General features: G+C 37.2%; 1 protein-coding gene across 5 annotated transcripts; it reads right to left on the minus strand.

The window, feature by feature from the left end:
- Window positions 1–3,596: 3,596 nt before the first annotated feature.
- LOC105226428 (probable serine/threonine-protein kinase DDB_G0282963) lies at window positions 3,597–15,425 on the minus strand. 5 transcript variants are annotated; one of them, XM_029550258.2, is made up of 6 exons: window positions 14,591–15,423; window positions 9,693–9,809; window positions 9,028–9,624; window positions 8,858–8,947; window positions 7,329–7,813; window positions 3,597–4,608 (listed from the first exon to the last, which is right to left on the minus strand). In XM_029550258.2, exons 1-6 carry the CDS (start codon window positions 14,753–14,755, stop codon window positions 4,377–4,379), a joined length of 1,686 nt encoding a protein of 561 aa, XP_029406118.2. In that variant the 5' UTR covers window positions 14,756–15,423; the 3' UTR covers window positions 3,597–4,376. The 5 variants fall into 5 exon arrangements, with proteins under 5 accessions (XP_029406118.2, XP_029406119.2, XP_049303799.1 ...); XM_029550259.2 differs by lacking the exon at window positions 3,597–4,608 and adding an exon at window positions 4,636–5,039 and having other exon boundaries at window positions 14,591–15,424; XM_049447842.1 differs by lacking the exon at window positions 3,597–4,608 and having other exon boundaries at window positions 6,378–7,813; window positions 9,028–9,215; window positions 9,273–9,624; window positions 14,591–15,425.
- Window positions 15,426–17,721: the final 2,296 nt, after the last annotated feature.

Consider the following 17,721-nt stretch of genomic DNA (forward strand, 5'->3'; position numbering starts at 1 on the left):
GAGTAATCAATTAGTTTCATTGTGGCAGTTTGCATACATATACATCAACTTCTTCTCCTATTAGTTCTTTTGGCTCTTAGCATAGGGCTACGGTAGCAAATTTATTGCTAGGTACACTAAGATCATTTCTAATTGAACGTGAGTTTTGCACAACCAAATACGATGCGCCTGTTTCCGGGGCAGGTGGATTCCGTGAAGGGATTGGCGAGCAACTTGGAGACATTCATAATTCATTTGAACTCATTTTTTGATAGTAAGAGAGTAGGAACCCCATGGAAAGGTTACAAGGCAAGGGTTGAGCCTTCGTAATTTTGATGGAAGATTCTTCCACCTGACCTCGGTCCACAGAGATTCGTTGACAAGAAAGCCAAGGGTCACCAATTTCTACACAAATAGTAGCTGAGGTTGTGAGCATAGTAGGAGAGGCGGTATGCACTTTTCACTACTGACATATTCGTATATACTTACTCTAATGAGAACTCCTTTAATTATTGTGACTAAAGGGAAAATTTTACTTTTCATCATCTATCTCTTCCATATTTTTAAAATATATTTTATAATAAATTCTAAATTTTGGCATTTTATTACTTTCTTTACTTTGCCGATTTTCAAATTCCTTCCTTTGCACTTTCATTCAATGACTTTATTATTCTAACCCGTTGTTCTATAATACTATAGCATTATCACATTGATTTCGAGCATATAAGGAATAATTTGAAAAAACAGCGAAAAAATTAAAAAAAAAAGATAAATCAAGTGCAGAAATATGTAAAAAAAAAAGAAATATATGGATACATCAAAATCTGTCTATGTATTTGTACCACGTTTTCCACATACTTTTAAATACAGAAACGAAAAAAAAAAAAAACAAAAGCTAAAAGCGTTAAGAGAAAAAAAAAAAAAAAAAAACATAAAAAAATAATATAATTTTTAAAAACCGAAATCTGCAATGTATCCCCCCGGTGAAGAAAAACATAGCTGGAAAAACTAAGACATGACCGACAAACGGCTTGCCGAAAGTAAAACATGTTCCACATTCGCTGCCTGCGTTGTTCAACTTACCTTCCACATATTACACATTCCAGTTACCACTGCCTTTCCAGTTTGAATCACAGTGCTTTGGAATAGCAGTGAAAGTGGCTACCAAACTGTTGCTTGTGATGACGAAAGCAGCTGTATAACAGTTTAATACACGAAACGTTTTCCACATTCGTTGCGTTACAGACGTCATGAGTGGGCGGTAGCATTTCACAAATGATATTTGCTCATACTAAAATGCCAGCGCTGGAAAAATGACTTAAAGCTATATTTCGGATGAAAATTTTGAAATCAAAACTGAGTGAGAATGAAAATTAGTTTTAACTGGATTACATGGATTTAACGGCGTCAAAAAATAATGTTCTCTAGATTACTGTTCTAAATTGTAATAGTTTTGGAGAGCCTTAAAATCAAATTTTCAGCTTCCGCTGTGAAACAACCATAACCATTTTATATCCAAAAGTAATTCTTTTTCAAAAAGAGTGGTTTCTATTATATCGTTTTTTAATCGCCTGTAAACTTGATTAATAAATAGTGTTACGTTATTTTGCATTTTAAGTGCTGAATATTACTCGAGAACACGTTTTCATTTATGCCAGTAACTCTCAAGCTTACCGACATATTCGACATAAGGTCTTCTTAAATAACGAAAATCATTATACCTATTTCGTATATGTGGCAATTCGTCTACCAAATATCGCCATTAAATATTATATTAACGATATATCCAATATTATACCTAATTTTTCTAAGATAAATAACTAACATATTGATCAATATATGCGGTGCAAAGTCAATCGGAAGTTTGAAACTCGTTATACAAGATATATATTATATATATGCTATGAAGACGATTATATAAACTTTTGACACAAAAAAACTTTTAATCCGCAAAATTTTCCCTCCGAATTTCAAATAGAAATCACAAGAATCAATGTACTATATACATATGATGGTGCATTATCGTGGCGCAAAAATCAATAGTTGTCAACCCATATTTCGGGCCTCTTTTTATACTCTCGCAACAAAGTTGCTAAGGAGAGTATTATAGTTTTGTTCACATAATGGTTGTTTGTAAGTCCTAAAACTAAAACAGTCGGATATAGGGTTATATATACCAAAGTGAGCAGGGTGACGAGTAGAGTTGAAATCCGGATGTCTGTATGTCTGTCCGTCCGTCCGAGCAAGCTGTAACTTGAGTAAAAATTGAGACATCATGATGAAATTTGGTATACGTATTTCTTGGCTCCATAAGAAGGTTAAGTTCAAAGATGGGCGAAATCGGCTCACTGCCACGCCTACAAAATGGCGAAAACCGAAAATCTATAAAGTGTCATAACTAAGCCATAAATAAAGATATTAAAGTGAAATTTGGCACAAAGGATCGCATTAGGGAGGGGCATATTTGGACTTAATTTTTTTGGGAAAGTGGGCGTGGCCCCGCCCCCTATCAAGTTTTTTGTACATATCTCGGAAACTACTATAGCTATGTCAACCAAACTCTACAGAGTCGTTTCCTTCAGGCATTTCCATATACAGTTCAAAAATGGAAGAAATCTGTTATAACACCACTCCCACCTCCATACATGCAAATGGTTATGTTGAAAATCACTAAAAGTGGCGTTTACCGACTAAGACACAAAAATACGTCCAGAAACACTAAATTTTTACGGAAGAAATAATGGCAGAAGGGAATCTGGCCCCAGGCTTTTTTTTTTAAATTGAAAATGGGCGTGGCGTCGCCTACTTATGGACCAAAAACCATATCTCAGGAACTACTAATCTATGACGGATAATGAAATCTCGATTATCACTTTATCATGCGAGAGTATAAAATGTTCGGTGGCACCCGAACTTAGCCCTTCCTTACTTGTTACGAATAGCTTCGCGCAAACGACGCATAACTCTCAAATAGTATTCATTGTTGATAGTTTGGCCAGTCGGAAGAATTCGGAGTACAGCACACCTCAATAATCGAAGAAAACTGTCACCATTACCTTGACTTTTGAGCTTCTTTGATGTGGTTTTCCGGATTCGGCTTCACTTTGGCCACCGGATATATTCGGCGGATTTAATCGTCTTTTTACGGATTAAGCTCGTAACCGACATAGACGTCAGAAACACTAAATTTTCACGGAAGTGGTACCTCGTAATAAACTTCATGGACCAAAAACACATCTCAGGAACTACTAATCTGGATAATGGAAAATATCACTTTATCACAGACTTTTCACCCTCGACGTCCCGTGTAGCTTCGGCCGAAAAATATATTCATTGTTGATTTTTGGCCAGCCAAAGAATTCGTTGACCAATGTTCCATTGACTTCACTTAGTTCGCTTCGCTCTTGCCCGATATTAATTAATCTGTTTACAAGTGATCACTGTTAACGTGCAACGTTTTTTGACGTTTTCGTGTTGTCAATCGTACTTCTTAATATAAACTAGTTCCTACCTTTACCACTGACCTAACTCCATGTCACTTTTACATATGCGATCGAACCTAACTTTACTTAAAAGAACCGATAACGATTATAAATTCTGAACAATAAAAGGATACATCAAAATTAATTTAACATTTGATATTTATTGATAAATTAGTATATGTATATTTACAATTTACATTCGATTTTGTTATACTATTATTTTATTTGAAATATACTTTTCCTTTAATCTATGCGCATGCATCAATAAATACAATTTCAAAATATCTACTAATAATTTAATTAAATTTGAAATAATTTATATAATATTTGAGCTAATTCTCTAGAAATTCCAACCGTTTGACTTACATAATGCAGCGAAAGCCAGCTTTGAAATTTACAACAACTACAAATTACAGCGTAGTAGAAACAAGTATTTACAAATAAAAAACGATTCTTGAGTGAAAACAATAATTCAAATAACATTTTAAGCAATTGAATTGTTAAATAAAATTTTCTTAACCTAAAAATTTCCATTCTTCTGCTCGTCTTCACATTTTCGTTTCAACTTTGTGCAACTTGCAACCTGGCAAATCGACAAAATTTCTCGCGCCACGACATTTCGCTTTCGTTTCGGTAAAAAAAAAAAATAATGCATACGCATACACATACACATACTTCTGTACATATGTATGTATGTATGTATCTGCTTATGCAAGATAAAGTCTGATTGAAATTGCATAACTTTTGCTTAAGTAACCAAATCTTTCGAACAAAAATCAATTTAAAGTGTTTCAGTGTTCTTTCGCCTCTCTCTTCTGCTTGTGACTATCCCCCCTCCACATTCCGCGCGTCATCGCGAAAGCGGTCATTGCACTAGATTTGCTTTTCATGCCGGCAATGCTAAGGCGTCGCTACTCAATTCCAGCATTCGCTGCTGGTGCCGTAAAGCAAATTGTCCAATTTCTGCTTTGCCGTTACCTCAACGGGCGCGCCGTGCCCTGGGCGCCCCCAGAAGGTGTCGAAGGTTTCGAAATGTTTGCTGCAGAGTTCGCGCTCGTTTTGCTGCTCCGCGCACGTAGTCTGCCGCTTCACGGACATTTGTGTGTTCAAGTCGTGCAGATAGCGAATGTCTTGTGCGGTGGCAAGTCTGCTCACACACACAAACACCCATAGCATATACACGGCAAACACATGCCACACGTACACACAGGGAAGCCCATGTCGGCGCGGCAGTGATTTTGGCCAAAAAGGAAGTCATCGGAAATCGATTGAGTTTATTCGAATCGTTGTGTTGTTGTTGTTGTTAGGTTGTTGGTAGTTATTCGGTGTTGGTTTGGCGTTTGGCGAGTACAGAGAAGACGGTATATATGTAGTTTGCATCAGTGCTTTGGATGTGTCTAGCTTTTATTTTTGTTTTTGTTTTTCTTTTTGCATTCTTTGCTTTGCTTTTGCATTTTTTTTATTTGCTTTTGCTTTGAATTTCTAATTTTGTTTGCTACCATTTAAAGTTTTCATTGCAGCTAAATTAATTGTTCTATATTATTTTATACTTTCACATTGATTACAATTGAAATTGTTCTGTTTTGTTTTTGTTGTTGTAATTTTACGAAAAATTAAACAAAATGAAAAAACAAACCAATAAGCAACGCTAGTTTTGAATATTAAGAAAATTCATAAGTCAAGTTTTTTGTGTGCAAATATTTAGTTATGTGTTGAGCTACATGAGTTGGGTATATGCATTTAAGTATACATATGTATGATGATATATATAATGTATATAAAAGTGATGGGTTGAGTGAGTATGATAGAAGAGAATTGTTATTATAATGACTACAATATTTTTTAACACTTTTACTGTTCTCCTTCAATAACAACCATTGCTTAAAAAGCTTAAAAAGCTTAAAATAAGCGTTCAAGGCAAAAGCTCCACTATAAGTAATTATAGGACTTTTTATTGACAAGTGTCTGCCTCAATTGTATGTAATATAACTTCCAATTATAGTTTTTTTAATAAATAGATTTAGACTGGTTATAATTATAAATGCGTAAAAAGCTCTAAAAAAGCGCTGTATGGCCAAGCCTTATTTATTACGCAAGCGTAATCGAAATGTATAATTATAAGCCTTTATGCGCTAAGTCTGCTGACCATATGCAAGCAAGACTTGAATAGAGTATTAGTAAAGCTACAAAGCTTTTTTTGTAATGTGCTTGTCAGCAATATATGTCAAAATCTCTATTATGTACGTAGCAGAACTAAATTCATTTTAACTTGGTTTTAATTTTCATAGTTTGAAAAGCTTAAAAAAGCTTAATAAGCTCTGATCGGCAAAATCTGGCATCTCATTAATTACAGGATTATTTAGCGATAAACTTTTGCGAAAATTCTTATCTCATTTTTAATACTGATTATTATAATATTTAGCTTTAGGGAGCTTTTAATTAATATGTGATAAAAAGCTTTGAAAAGGCTTAATTTAAGCTCTGGTCGGCAAAAGCTTTTGCATATTTATTACACAAGTATAACTAAAGTTGATAATTATAAGCCTGAATGCTATTAGTCTGTTCAGCTTAAGCAAACAAGACTTGAGAGGGTGTAAAGCTTTTTTTTTAAACCAACTGGTCCGACATGTATATAGTATACCAAAATCTCTATTATTTTTCGAAACTAAGTTAATTTTACCTTGATTTTAATTATAATTACTTGAAAATCTTAAAAAAATAAATAAAATAAGCTCTGATGGGCAAAAGCTCTACTAATATTATTTATAGAACTTTTCGGTGATAAAAGTCTGCGACAATTCTTATCTAATTTTCAATATTAATTATTGTAATATTTAGCTTTGAGGAGCTTTTAATTACTATGTGATAAAAAGCTTTAAAAAAGCTTAATGTAAGCTCTAAAGTGGATAATTATAAGCTTGAGTACACTTAGTCTGCTCACAACCTACTAACAAGACTTGACAAGGTTATAAATAAAGCTTTAAAGCTATCAGCTGATCATTAATATATTTAAAAATATATTTTCCAAATTGAAACTAAATTTTTGTGTAACCCATTTTGTTTAGCCAAGCGATTTCAAGGTTCTGAGTGAAAATTTGTTGCAAAAAATTCAAAAAAAAGTTTTTTTTACATTTAGTCAAAAGCTTTGACGATAATTGTGAAAGCTTTTAATCCTTATTTAGATAGTTGCAAGCTGAAAAATAAAGAAGCCAAAAGGTTTTGTGAAAGCTCAATATTAAAAGCTTTTTTATGAAAGCTTTCACGCACTTTCGTAAAAAACATTATTTGTAAAATTAATATAAAGCTCGATTAACTGGAAAATAAACTTCAAAAGTTTATTATTTCTCTAAATTTTTAATTGAACACATGAAAGCTTGCTATAAGATTATTTAGCTTTCATCTGGGAACTCCTTTCAACCTGCTCTTCACGTACTCCCAAAAATTCAGTCCCTGTTACGGCTATGATAATACCCCGAAAACAGGTTAAGCGAAAGCATAAACGTTGTTTTCATAGGGCTAAAAAGCTTAGCGAAAGCTCAAGCATAACTCCGATATTATTAAAAAGCTTAGCGTATATGCAAAGTGAATTTCTTTAAGCAACATGAAGTGTCGCTGCTACTATTTTCATTACTATTAATGATATTAATGTTATTGCTGTTGTTGTTGTGACTGAGCGCATTGCTAAGGTTACAAATTTTGTTGGCAATATTGCGTTTGATTTTGCATTTGCTAATGCTGCTGCTAGTCTTATTATTATTGTTGTTGCTGTTATTCATATTGTTGATATTGATATTATTCCTATTGTTGCAGTGTAGTTGTTGCAAATGTTGCAAATATTTGCTACGACTAATCATGTTGCATGCGTACCTATCTTTGGAGGCGGTGCGCTTGGTCACATCCGTGCTGGAAAGGCTGACGGGGCGTGCATTGGCGCGTCGACGTGCCAACAACGGCACCAATTCCACACCCTCACCACCCGTATTGGCACTGGTCGGGTCAGTATTGTTCGTGTTGCTCGTGCCCAAAGTTGGCGCTTCACAATGGCGTACAAAGCGTGGGCAGTGTTTTTGTTTTATAGCGGCAGTTGTTGTTGTAGTTTGTGGATTTATTGCAGTAGCATGGCTTTGGCCTTTGTTAGATGAGCTTTGATGTGGTTTTTTCAACGCTGGCATGGCAACAGCACCACCACCACACCCCTTATTGGTAACCATGCCGGGGCAGGTGCAAATGCAGAGCTCACAGCATCGTTGCACCTTTTTGTTGGTGCGCACTTTACGGAATGTTGGCTTCTCAGCTGGTGTAACGGGATTATCCTGATCGAGATCTTTCAGCATTTCCTTGTTCGTCCAACCCTGCGGAGAGGAAATTTTGGTGAAATTAAGGGATTTTTTTTAGCATTTTAAGGAGATAATGGAAACGCGAGTTTGAGAGGCTGAAAATTGTTGCTATCTCAGTTCCACATACACTATTTAACACTTTGAAAAACTAAGAGCTTTCTAAGAAAAAAGTTGTGCCCAAATGTTTCGAAAGCTTCTCAGAAAAAGACTTTTTAAAGTTTAGAAAAACTAAAAGCTCTTAATGAAAAAATTGTTTTGATGAAGCAAAGACGAGCTTTCAGCTTTTTTTCTTCTGTTCAACAGGTCCAAATACACTCTCTAAGGTTTAGAAAAATTAAATTTAATTTTAGAAAAATGTTTAACAAGAAAGCTTCGAAAGCTCCCTAGAAAAAGACTTTAAAAAAATTGTTTTGATGAAGCAAAGACGAGTTTTCATTTTCTTTTGTTGAAGAGGTCCAAAAACACCCTTTAAAGTTCATCAAGAACATTTTTAAAAGAAAAATTTAACAAAAACGCTACGAAAGCTCCTCAGAATAATATATTCCACAGCTTTTTAAGTGAAATGTTGTATATGAAAGCTTCGAAAGTTTCTGGAAAACTATTTTGGTGTTTTGATAATCCACTTTCATTTTTTTCTGTCACATTGGGCCTTTACTTGTTCTAAAATTTAAGAGCTTAGAGCTTTTTAAGAAAAAAGTTTTACATGAAAGTTTCTCAGAAATAAATGTCGAATTTTCGTCTTCCTTCATCTCTGCTGTCATATTGGGCCTATACACGCTCTAAAATTTAAGAGCTTAGAGCTTTTTAAGAAAAAAGTTGTATATGAAAGTTTCTCAGAAAACATGTCGAATTTTCATCTTCCTTCATCTCTGCTGTTAGAATGAGCTTTCACACGCTCTAAAATTTACAGTTTAGAGCTTTTTAAGAAAAACGTTTTACATGTTTCTCGGAAAAATGTCGAATTTTGATGGAACAAAGACGAGTTTATGTCTACCTAAGTATTTTCAAGCTCTGAAGGAACTGGAATATTATGAATGTCGTTTTCATAAATAAGCTTACCAACGATTTCATAAAAGTGCTACCCGCCGCTTTCGGACTGCGCCACGGTTTGCCGCCAGGTCCTGCTTTACCCCAAGGATCTTTACTCAGCTGAAATGAGATAGAAGCACACACACAAAAAAACCAACCAATAATATCATTGCATTGTAAGTTTAGTATCTGCAGCTCACCGGCTTTTCCAGCTTCGCGACGAGCTTCTTCTTGCGTGGCGAACCCTTTAACAAAGACTGCGTCTGTACACCTTGCGCCAAAGGACACTTGTCGCTATCCGATACCACAATCTTTTCTAGCAATGGCTTACCCTTACCACCCGCAGCGGCGGCACCCGGCTTGTAGCGTACCTCAATGTCGAGATGTCCTTTATTGCGAAACGACATAGATGGGTGATCTTTGAGCGTTATATGCAAGGTCTCACCGTTTTTTGTGGCGCCCAGACCAACACCAATGCCACCAACGCCGCTGCTGCCGGTCACATTGCTCTTGGTGGCACCACCAACAACTTTTGCGCCAACGCCAACATCGCCAACGCTACGCTCGCAAACGGTCAGCACGCCACCGGCGCCGGGATGACAAGTCTCGCTGGTGGTTTGCACCGTGTGTGTATGGGTGGTGATGTGCGGTGCTGGTGGCGGTGCAGGCGGTAATGGTGGTATGTGATGATGTAGATGATGATGATAGCAGGTGGCGGGGTCATGGCATTTTTTACGTTGCGAGAAGTAGTCATTGTAGCGACAGGGTTGCCAACAGTTTAAACGATGCATAGTGCTCTGGAACGAAGTAGGAAAATATTTTTATATTTAATCTATTTTATTATTTGAAAAAAATATATATTTACAATTGTAGGCGTGGAATGCAGGCCAACAGCTGTGATGTCCTTGCGTCTGATATCCAAATTAGGCGCGCCGCCACCAGGACGACCCCAGGGATAATGCTTAACAAACAATTCGTAGTACTGCGTTGAGAGAAAAGTTTCATTTTCAGTAACTGTGTGTGTGTGTATGCGTGTAACTATGCCATATAGCTTAACTAGGTCAGTGATACACAATTTGTTTTTGCTTATTTTATTATTTATTTTATTTTCTGCATTTACAGCATGCGCAAAGTTCTTACCACCACAACAAGATCCCAAACACACACCCATACATACATGCTACAACACAACATTCACGAAAACGCGCAAAAGTCTGCGAAACTCTTTTGTGGCACAGGCAAAGTCGGAAAGCTCTCTACCAGACACTCTCACACTCCAACGTCGCGCATTTAATGAGAAAATATGGGCACAAGCGCAAAGTTATTGTCTGCTTTCAGGCACGGCAACTGTCTTTTACAACGCGCGCGCCATATTTAACTACCATATACCGTTAGTATCACAAGCACGTGCTTTCTCCACCCTCATCCAGCTCTGTTACTTTTCGCATACTTTCTTGCTGACTTTGTTTATTTTATTTTGCCCAAAATGAAATGCCAAAATTGGCTTCGTTTATAGGTTGTTGTTATAGTTGCAAATAAATAACAGCACCACAACAACAACAATGAAATTATTATTTTTTTATTTTTTATTTGTTTTTTTTGCTTGCCTTTATACAAAAAATATTATGTATACTTGCCACCAGTCAGTTCGCCACTGATTTGTCTTTAGCATGCCGCTTCGCAACTTCATTATCAACAACCGTTACAAACACCGTCACTACACTAACAAACAACTAGGAAGTAGCGCACAATTTGTAGTCACGCGATATTTGTCTGAGTTCGTTGCTCGCCTTTCTTGTGGTAGGCTGCTCGAGCTTGGCTCTTGGCCTACGATTTCTGCCGACTTTCATATTTGGGTAATTTGTACGTTTGCGCGCCGCTATTTATGCTAAACTATTCCAATCAGCAATGCCAAGACAAGTCAAGTGAAATCACATTGTCAGGCACTGATTTCCTGGTTTCATTGCTTGCAAATTGCATGGCAATATTTCATTGCTGAATTCGCTGAAGCGCTTGGATTTCCAATTATTTACAGCTTTTATATTACTTGTATATAAATTTTCATTTGAATTGGGGTTTCTAATCATATTGGGTCGTTAACCTCATTTACTCAGACAGATTGTTGCTTCATTGTATGCAAATGACATTAAATGTTAATAAATATATAAATAAATATTAGATTGTCAAATATCTCCCTTCCGCCTTTTTGCTCTTTATTCAATGCTTTAAAAAAAGTGTTACTGTGATCGGATTTAGTTCAAATATGCGCCGTTTCGTTCGTTAATCTGTCTCTATCTAGACGGCAAATTCAAATTAGTGTGTGCTCTGGCGTTGTCCTGTTGGAACACTACTCCCTTCCTGTTGGCCAATTCAGGACGCTTCTGGTTCAGTTTTTCGCAGATGGTAGATTTAAGTGTCTGGCCATATGGGAGCAGTTCATAGTGGATGATTTCCTCCAATCCCACCAAACACACAGCAAAACCTTCCTGGCAGTCAATCCCGGCTTGGCCACTGTTTGGAACGATTCACCGGCCTCCGACCACGACCGTTTTCGCTTGATATTGTCGCATGTGATCGCGCGTCACCATTACGTTTCAAAAATGGGTCGAGTTCGTTCCGTTTCAGCAGCATATCGCAGGCGTTGATACGGTCTTGACGGTTTTTTTTGCGTCAAATCATGCGGCACCTAAACATCAATCTTCTGCAGATGGTTTAAAATGGTTTGATGACTAACTTCCATCTTCTGGGCGATGTCACGAGAAGCCACATGCCGGTCTAACTCATTGTTTTCCATGATTTGCTCGGTATTCGTCGTCACAGGTCTTCCACTGGGTGGCTTATCCATGGTGTCGTTTTCACCCGCTTTGAATCGTCGAAACAATTCCTCCGCAGTTCGAAGTGATAGAGTACACTCCCCTAAACCACCATTCATCTCACGGAACATTTCTCTAGCGGATTTGCCTTTAACGAAGGAAAACTTTAATATTGCGCGAATTTCGGCGTTAGTAAACTACATGTTTATACGTCTATAACTGTTGGACGCAATATACAAACTAATCTTGCATTGCGTCGTTTTGTAGGTTATGTCAAGACCTTTCAAAGATGTATAGTATTGCCAGATACAAGCTCTGTAACGCTTTATACATAGCCGCGAAATTAAAAAAACAGAAAGACGGAAGGGAGATATTTGACAACCTAATGTATAAAAGCTGCACGACCAGACAATATTGTGGTAAAACATAGACTGAACAACGAACATTGTCTTTATCAAAATGTTTTGTTGAAAACAAACATAACTGACACCAAAAAAGTTAATAAATATATAAATATTTGCCAGACGAAATCCAAAAGATGCTGTTACAAATAAAATGAAAATAATCAGAATAATTTCAGAAAACTATAAATTGAGATTAATCAAGGTAGCTAAAACTCCAAGGACCCTGTTGGACACAGCGTTTATGAATATTCGGATATGAAAAAGGTATGTGCCCAGGCCATCTACTGGACAGCTTAAATCGACTAACGAATTGATTATTTTGGCAAGTTTTATATTTGAAAATGGATCCCTTATTTCACTACGAAGTGCATACCACAATTCCCAATGAACGGAATACAAGAAGTAGAATACCACAGGAAAGAACAGTCCGGCGGTCCGCGAGCAAAGCATTAGTACGAGTATAATTTCCATTGAATATCTTCAAACCATAGCCAATTGTCGTTGATAAAACTACCTCTCCTGAAACAAAACACAATAATTTTAATGTTGGTTCATCGAGATAATAGTCCTGTATCATTCGTATTTGGCCATAAGTAATCTTGACACTCCCTGCATTTTGAGAAATTGGTCATCTTGAAAATGTAATCATGAACCGAAACTCAGCTCTATTTAAGCTCTATTTAAGCTTAAAATTATTAACCAGCGCAAGTATAGATTTCTTAGGTTATTTATAGGAATGTTCTTCAGCACTTCGGTTACGATAGCTTACATGGCTGGAATGTTCTCACTTTTTTAGAATTCATTTAATTAATGTGGAACATAACACAGATATCTTTCTCTTCTATAATTCTTCAAATAGTATTATTTACTAGTTTATACTCCCTCAGACAACATTCTCGTGGTAAAATTCGCATTGATGGTAATAACTTCATGACTTTTTTTTATGTATTCAGCACGATTACTAGCTTCTGGGTGACCTGGTCTCTAGTCGTTATTTAAATCTCACCAATCACAACCATTTTTAAGTCGTGTTAACTTAAGAACTATTCATTACTGTGGCCAAAAAATAGTAAGACTTTGTTCATAATTTTAAAATTCTTAATTTAAAGCTATGACGTCCTCTTCAAAATAATCTCTCTTGGCCTCAATATACTTGTGCCAACATTTTTGCTAATCCTTGAAACAATTGTTAAAGTCTCTTTCCGGAATAGCTTTCATTGCGCATATCGATTCACGTTTAATGTCTTCAAGTGACTCAAAACGTTTTCATGAAATACTGACAGTCGGAAAGCACTGTTTCACAGATATTAAAGCGACGGGATTTTTCGAAGAAATTTAGTTATTTTAGAGGCAACCGTGCTTTCACTTTTTTAAGTCCCAAATGATCTTTCAAAATGGGTTCACTAATCCTTCCGATATTCCAACGATACCAGTAAGATCTCTAACTGTTAATGGTTCATCGTCATCGCATTCCCGACTTTTTTTTGAATAATTTGTACCAATCAAAAACCCTTGCCCGATAAATACTATTATCACCGAAAGCCTGTTCCAACTTTCTAAACTTTTCGGCGCCGGAAATTTGATTTCGAGTGAGTTCAATACGACCCTTACAGACCGACTATTAAATTTGAAAAGGATTGACATGAAGACTATAGTATGAGTGCTAGCAGGTCACTGTCTAATAGGCATAGATGTGGGCATACTAGGCACACCATACAAGAAGAAGAGAAAGAAAAAGCACTTTGCCTAGGTTTCACACATAAACACTTTGGTACTAATGAACTTCAGCAGAAGCACGCGTGGTAGAGTGAGGGTATTTTAGTGCCGGAAATCTTACAATGAGTCTGCTAAAGACCTAGGCGTATCCTCAGACAGCCGCTAGAAAATGAAATTATTTTTTAATGCTTTTCTATAGATTTTCAATATTTTTTTAATAATTTTCTATAGGTTGTTTCACATGTTTCATAATTTAAATATAAAGTTGAGTTATTTTTGATATCATGAATAATACACATATCGAAAAGTTGGAGGCCAGATGAAGTCGGTTTTTGACACTCGACTTTTATTACTCAAAGATATTTAATTGAGTAAAAACCTTAAATAATATAAATTTCATTTGCAGAAATCTTGACTTTATTGTAAAATGTTAATGAGTACAAGTTAATTTAATGGCGATATTCATATTTCTTCCAAATGGAAAGAAATTAATAAGAGAGAATGTTTTTTTTTCTGTAAATGTTTAATTAAGCTTATGATTTAAGGAACACAAACAAATTATCTAAGTAGACCTTTATATCACTCTGTTTATTAAGAGGGGAATGGATCTGTGAGTCAGCCTCTAAAATTAACCATGCGGCAATATTTCACTATTCGCATTGATGGTAATAACCGAAATGACTGCGCTTCATTCATAAATGAAAAATTGCGAATTGACTCAATTAAACCACTTTCTGAGACAATTTTCAATCAATTTTCATCTTCAAAATTTGTACACAAAACAGAAATTGCCACTACAAATTCACAAACTTAGGTAATAAATTACTCACCTCAGCTTTGTCCTTCTCTTTGCGCGCCACTTCCTCAGCCTTGCGACGCCGCCACATACGCATACTCTCCTCCGCGTTCTTACGCTCCACCAAACGTTTCTTGTCGTCGCACCACAATAATGGATGCTCGTAATGATCGCGGCAAAATTCATCACTGGTAGTCATTTTGCCACCTGCGCTCACATACACACACACACACAAATGCAAACAGAGTCTAGGGACTACACGTTGCGGCACACTAGGACGCAGCTGCTGCTGCAACACTTCAATCTATGACACTTCCACACTAAAGGATTATTGCACATTAAATGCAGCGGAAACCCTCAATTCAAACCGTGTGTGACGATGTGAGATGCGAATTTCGTGGAGAACGAATGGCTGGCTGAAGGGCTTATGCTGCGCTTACAACGTTCGCAGGAAACAAATAAATCTGCCGGAAATGAATGCTTTGCTCAAGTGTTGCCAAACAACAACTGGCGCGTCACAGGCAAAACTGCGCGCCGCTAACCAGGCAAACTAGGAAATTCCGTGGAAAAAGTCAGCAGTCAGAAGCCAAACATGAATGCGCTGCCTGGTGCCTGGTACGGCGCTTACCATGCCATTTATATTCGCGCGCCAACACACACACACACACTTGCATTAAGGAAGCGCACCGTGTGCGCGCCTGAAATCAATACCTACCCGTAGGCGCACCACCTATTTACGGTTATTTAGGTGCTAACGGAGTTTTCGAATGGCGCGCGCGTTGTCTTGGCGCTGAAAGCGGTTTAGCGTTCGGTACGGCGCTTCACTGCTGCAGGTGCAGCTCCTGCGACAACAACTACACTCGTGGCCCTGCGGCACTCGCCTATTTATAGTGGCGTTTTGGGCGCGCGCGCGCTCGCTTACACAGCAAATTGGCATATATTGACATTACACGCAGCGCCCCTATACACACACACTCGTCGGTGCTTATTGTTGTTGTTGTTGCAGTGTACTTTTGCTCAAGTTTCGACTTCCGTGCGCGTTTGGCAAGCGTCCTTGAGGGCACTTGTTTTTTGCTCCGCTGAGATACACAATTTTGTTTGCCACTTCGCTTACACCGCATCGCAACACATCGCACTCGTGTGTTTGCCTTATTGTTCGTGCGTTTGCACTGCAAACTGGCTGCACTAAAAGCTCTGGGTTATCGGGCCAGATAAATATTTTCCCATTCGACTTTGCACACGCTCGTGCACTCTGCTGTGTTATTGTTTACAATTTTGAAAGTAAAATTTTAAACTGTTTAATTTGTGTATGTGTAGTTAAAAGCCGCCAACTTCACCTTTCTCTGCAATATGAACGCTTTTATAAGTGGTATTCACATTTACTATACAACCGTATAGGGGAGAGCAGAGCTTATGGAAAACATACAGAACCTAGAATTATGTTCGGTGTGTATTGTTAGCAACTTCATCATAGAAAGATATACGCAAGAACAATGTGCTAATAATCGTCCACCTGTACACGCTATTCGTCTAATGGTTGAAACTTTCGAGTGTTCATTTTTTTACACAATATTCAAGAGCCAATAAGACAAAGTACCGCCCAAAGTGATGAAATATACCGTTCAGGCAAGTGTTGCAGAAGACCACAATTTGTCGACTCCAAGACGTTTTCAAGAATTGGGACTGCATCAAACCACAACCTGGTGGGTTTCGAGAAAGGATTTGTGTTCACAGCCTTATAAAAAGGTTCTCATTCAAGAACTGAAGTCATGGACCGCTGTAAACGTCGTGAATATGTTGATTTTCCCTCGGAAAAACTTGAAAACGATAACGATTTTTTAAGAAAATCTTCTTCTCCGATGATACTCACTTTCATTTGAGTGGTGCGATAGATAAAACTATCGACTCTGGTGCGAATAAAATCGTCAGATTATATAGGGTGATTTTTTAAGAGTTTGATAACTTTTTTTTAAAAAAAAAACGCATAAAATTTGCAAAATCTCATCGGTTCTTTATTTGAAACGTTAGATTGGTTCATGACATTTACTTTTTGAAGATAATTTCATTTAAATGTTGACCGCGTCTGCGTCTTAGGTGGTCCATTCGGAAAGTCCAATTTTGGGCAACTTTTTCGAGCATTTCGGCCGGAATAGCCCGAATTTCTTCGGAAATGTTGTCTTCCAAAGCTGGAATAGTTGCTGGCTTATTTCTGTAGACTTTAGACTTGACGTAGCCCCACAAAAAATAGTCTAAAGGCGTTAAATCGCATGATCTTGGTGGCCAACTTACGGGTCCATTTCTTGAGATGAATTGTTGTCCGAAGTTTTCCCTCAAAATGGCCATAGAATCGCGAGCTGTGTGGCATGTAGCGCCATCTTGTTGAAACCACATGTCAACCAAGTTCAGTTCTTCCATTTTTGGCAACAAAAAGTTTGTTAGCATCAAACGATAGCGATCGCCATTCACCGTAACGTTGCGTCCAACAGCATCTTTGAAAAAATACGGTCCAATGATTCCACCAGCGTACAAACCACACCAAACAGTGCATTTTTCGGGATGCATGGGCAGTTCTTGAACGGCTTCTGGTTGCTCTTCACCCCAAATGCGGCAATTTTGCTTATTTACGTAGCCATTCAACCAGAAATGAGCCTCATCGCTGAACAAAATTTGTCGATAAAAATTTTCGAACCGAACACTGATTTTGGTAATAAAATTCAAATGATTTGCAAGCGTTGCTCGTTAGTAAGTCTATTCATGATGAAATGTCAAAGCATACTGAGCATCTTTCTCTTTGACACCATGTCTGAAATCCCACGTGATCTGTCAAATACTAATGCATGAAAATCCTAACCTCAAAAAAATCACCCGTTACATATATGAACAGCCATTACATTCACCTAAATTGACAGTTTGGTGTTTTTATACTCTCGCAACAAAGTTGCTAAGGAGAGTATAATAGTATTGTTCACATAACGGTTGTTTGTAAGTTCTAAAACTAAAAGAGGCAGATATAGGGTTATATATACCAAAGTGATCAGGGTGACGAGTAGAGTTGAAATCCGGATGTCTGTCTGTCCGTCCGTCCGTGCACGCTGTAACTTGAGTAAAAATTGAGATATCATGATGAAACTTGGTACACGTATTTCTTGGTTCCATAAGAAGGTT

Source organism: Bactrocera dorsalis, chromosome 2 (genome assembly GCF_023373825.1).
Source record: "Bactrocera dorsalis isolate Fly_Bdor chromosome 2, ASM2337382v1, whole genome shotgun sequence".
NCBI classification, from domain to species: Eukaryota; Metazoa; Arthropoda; class Insecta; order Diptera; family Tephritidae; genus Bactrocera; species Bactrocera dorsalis.